The sequence below is a fragment of the Priapulus caudatus genome, unplaced genomic scaffold (assembly GCF_000485595.1).
Source record: "Priapulus caudatus unplaced genomic scaffold, Priapulus_caudatus-5.0.1 Scaffold20, whole genome shotgun sequence".
Lineage (NCBI taxonomy): Eukaryota > Metazoa > Priapulida > Priapulimorpha > Priapulimorphida > Priapulidae > Priapulus > Priapulus caudatus.
The window spans coordinates 687,968-692,145 of NW_014577081.1; the positions used below are offsets into that span (position 1 = coordinate 687,968).

Genomic DNA, 4,178 nt, shown 5'->3' on the forward strand with positions numbered 1-4,178 from the left:
CTCTCTCTTTCGCTCTCTCTCTCTCTCTCTCTCTCTCTCTCTCTCTCTCTCTCTCTCTCTTTCTCTCTCTCTCTGTCTCCCCTCTCGCTCTTTCTATGTAGTCCACACCCTCTCCCTCATTTTATCGTCCCTCATCGGCCTATCGTTCTTTCTGCTTCCAATGTCAGTGTCTACATGGGCCCTATCCAGACATTTAGCTTCGTTATCAGTGGAAAGCTTGGTAATACCATTCATCATACTGATAGACACTGTGGCGTTACTCCCACCGATTAAATCATGCACCGTATTGACAGATACGTCTATAATACGTCTTTTGATATCAGACCCGCGCATATCGCGCCGGCAAATCCCAGCCGACGTTACGTCAATACCATCGGCAATGGCATCGGAGCATCGTATATAAAAATGCGCCTCGAACGTTTTCCTAATGCCAATATATTAGACTTCGCAATGAGAGTCACAATTGTGAGATTGATGCTGGCTGCATGGGTGTGTCAGATATACGGCCTCAGGAAGAAGCATGGTCGTCTGGAATAGACGCGTTGGTGCGCTCCGTTGTTGAGCAGAATTCAGCCTCTTCCCCTTCACCACACACCCTGCACGCGGACGCGCGTACATCTGCGCGAATTAAATAAAAGGCGGGAATCCGGGTCGTGCTTACCAACCTGTTCCATTTATAAGCACAAGACACGCGTGGGCAGCAGCCAGTCTTCGTTTATCCACGAGGCTTTCGTAATTCGATAACACACGCGCGTGGCAAAGTCACGTCGTGCTTGATTAGCCGTCGATTAGACTTGTTAGAGCCCCACGTCTATCGTTCAGAATCGCCGCGCTACGGCTCTACCGTCCGCCGTCAATGCAAAGCGAGCTGTCGTCGTCATCGTCATCATCGTAGTCGTCACCTTTATCATCACGTTCGCTGTCGTCGGCGATGTCATCGCCGTTCTCGTCATCTAAAGTTTCATCGTCATCGTCATCGTCATCGTTGCCATCGTCATCGTCACCTTAATTGTCACCGTCGTTGTCGTCGTCGTCGTCGTCGTCGTCGTCGTCGTTTTCAGTTTCAACGTTATCGTCACCGTCACCTTTATCGTCGTCGTCGTCTTCGTCGTCGTCGTCGTCATCGCTACAGTCTCGGTCGACACCCCATCTGCATTTATCCTAGTTTGAATTCATCCACCACCGCCTCCGCTGTCGCTGTCGCTGCCGTCGCTCCCGCTCGCACGCGTCTTCGCCATCGATTTTCTTGCTCCGCCGATGATGCTATATGTGAATCCGAAAAAAAAAGATAAAAATTCAGCACGCCGCCGTTCCCTACGGACTGTCGGCGTGTTTGTCCTCGCCGCACGCAGGCCGTCTGCAGCTGGGCATGAAATGGCGGCGACATTGTAGGGACAGCGGGAGAATAGGATCGAGAAGCGAGAGCGACAGAGAAAAAAGAGAGAGATAGAAAGCAAGAGCGAGAGAGAGAGGGAGGGGGGATAGAGAGAGGGGGAATAACGAAGGGAAAAAGTGAGTTTGCAGCAGAGCAATATGTGGAATAAAAACAAAAAAAGGACAAAGTAAGAGAGAAAGAGAGAAGGATTAGGAAAAATGCCGAGAAAAAATGTTAAGAGGGCTATGTTTGGAAGCGTAAGCGTGGTGGGGGACGAGAGAGAGACAGAGGACGGCATTCACGTGCGTAGTAGAGACGCTTATTGCAGGAGATTGGAATTGCTCGCGTCGCAGCTAGGGACGGAAGATGAATAGAAGAGCTAGACAACAGGGCATTACTAAATAGTTTAGCAAGGCTTACACGAGGGTTGTCGCTAAGCTACAGTAACTGATGTCGCTCCAATGCTGTTTTAAAAGCACCTCCCTGACATAAAGTGGACGCGGAAATGTGCTCGTTTGGTTTCTACTTGTGTTGTCACGGCAGGCTAAATTTATTAACACGCGGGCATGCAGTTGAAACTCGCAGTGGACGATAACATAAACTAGACATACAAAAACGCTGCGTGGTAATATTGCGGTATTGATTATCGATTTCCAATTTGTTATCCGAATGGATACAGACAGCTCTCTCAGAGCTGCGTCGCGGATTTTTGTGGGTAAACTACAGGTAGTTGATTGATCGCCTCTAAGCGCCAGGGCAACAGCTTTCGCTTTTGTACGACATTAAATTTTTACCTCGCAAATTGATTCCAAATATTTGCCTTGCAATCGCGTGTGTCTAATATCCATGGCCAAAGCGCCAGGGCAACAGCTTTCGCTTTTGTACGTACGTGGATGATGGTACCTACGTCCCTCTACGTTACGGTGCTGATGGTACCACCCTACGTACTCTCTCCTTTACGGTAAGCTGATAGTAGCCCACGCTCCTCTCCTCCCCCACCAGTACGGTCTGCTGAATATAGGCCACGCTCTCTGCGCCTCCTCTCTCCCCGCTCTCACGTACGCGTGGCTGATGGCAGCCCGCGTCTACTACCGTGGCTGATGATAGGCCATCTGCGTCCTCCTCCACGTCACGGTGGCTGATGTAGCCACGTGCCCACGTACGGTGGCTGATGTAGCTACGCCCCGTACGGTTGCTGATGATACCACTCCCACGTACGTTCTCGACGGTGCCTGGTAGTATCCCACGCCCCATCTGTACCGGTAGTCTGATCTAGCCAACGCGTCTTTCCCCCCTCAATACTGGTCTGATGGCAGCCAGTCTAACTACGGTGGCTGATGATGAGCCACGCCCTCCCACGTAACGGGGCTATGGCCCACGTCTACGTACGATATGTTTGCACCACAATAACCCACCCAGCTCATCCAACCATCGTTAAAATATCTAAACCGCGTTCAACTGTACATTCGCGAATAACCATCCCATCTACATCAACATGTAAAACATCATAGCACGCTATACATACCACCGCCCTTCCGCGCGCGCACGCGCTACATACAAAACCTGATCTACGTAGCACCACCCCCCCCCAGAGAGAAGAAGAACGAGAGAGACGAAAGGCACGCGCGCGCAGATGGAGATGGCTCAGGTAACCTCGCACTGGTTACAGTCCATCTCGCGGCTTCACGGGCAATTGCTAGTCTCGCTTGTCATCCATCACCGTTCCTGTCACGTGATTTCGTGTCGCTGTCGTGAAACCGAGATACTTCTAGCCGATGGCAGGGTGTACGGCAATTGATAGCGTCGACTGGACATGTACACTCGGTAATACCATGCGTGTTCTCTAGGCGGCGATGCTCCCAGACACTGTACCACGTGCACTGATCATTGGCTATTCCCTCTCTCACACTGGCACTCGGCCGCTTGTAGCAGTACTTCGATAGCGCACTCAACTAGTAGTAACGCGGATAAATAGATGCTGCTCTCGTAGTATTAGTATAGATGCCATGGCGAATGCATTTGAGCTAATTTCTGAACTAAATTGGGTATGTATATGTTGAACTTAAACCAAATCCCGAAAGTGGTATAGACGGCAATAACCTGTTACAATCTCCGGCCAGCAGGGGCCTGTACCGCCACCAAGGTGGGCTGTTCAATTTGCACATATCAGAACATCTCTATGATCAGGACTTTATGGCAGTAACGCATATGCCTAGGCTTACGCGTGTGCAAAGTTTCACAATAATAACCAACGTGGCTATTTTTATGTGCTTATCCGCTGCACTATGATACATGTCAGGATCCTTACCTTCTATCTTCATTGATAGATACGTACTCATAGCGTCGTGGTTTAATTCATATAATGACAATGGTTCTTAAAAGATTAGAGAATTATGATTCCGGTTTTACGTCCAAATACTGTATCATTATCACTAACAAACAATTCAATAGTAATAATATACTCGGCCTATCTCTCTCACATATAGGCCTCCTGGTAAATTCACAAATATTAACCTTTTTGTAATAGGTACTCTGAATAATAGATTGAATCTATCGGTTCCTTAAAACTCCACTTGATATTATTCACGCATAACTATCAATGAAATGGTACTGTTGGGCGGTAACAGAGAAATGAATAACAAAACTGTACACACCGAAGTAAAAACAAACTTCGCGCCTTTGTAGCACGACCGACGTCCAACCTTATAATCGTAATTTATCACAGACAAACTAAATGACTAGTGTACCCTAAAGTCCTAGCATTGACACAGAATGATCAGTGTCAAAAGTACAATACACTCTG

At 48.5% G+C, this 4,178-nt stretch overlaps 1 protein-coding gene across 1 annotated transcript in view; it reads left to right on the top strand.

Annotated features, from left to right (window-relative positions):
• The window catches only part of LOC106811773 (potassium voltage-gated channel subfamily B member 1-like), a 45,079-nt gene that overhangs the window by 5,929 nt on the left and 34,972 nt on the right, over positions 1 to 4,178 (top strand). Inside the window, exon 3 of the mRNA XM_014815493.1 lies at positions 869 to 924. Within this exon, the coding sequence (XP_014670979.1) occupies positions 869 to 924 (56 nt within the window). The remainder of the gene's footprint in view (positions 1 to 868; positions 925 to 4,178) is intronic.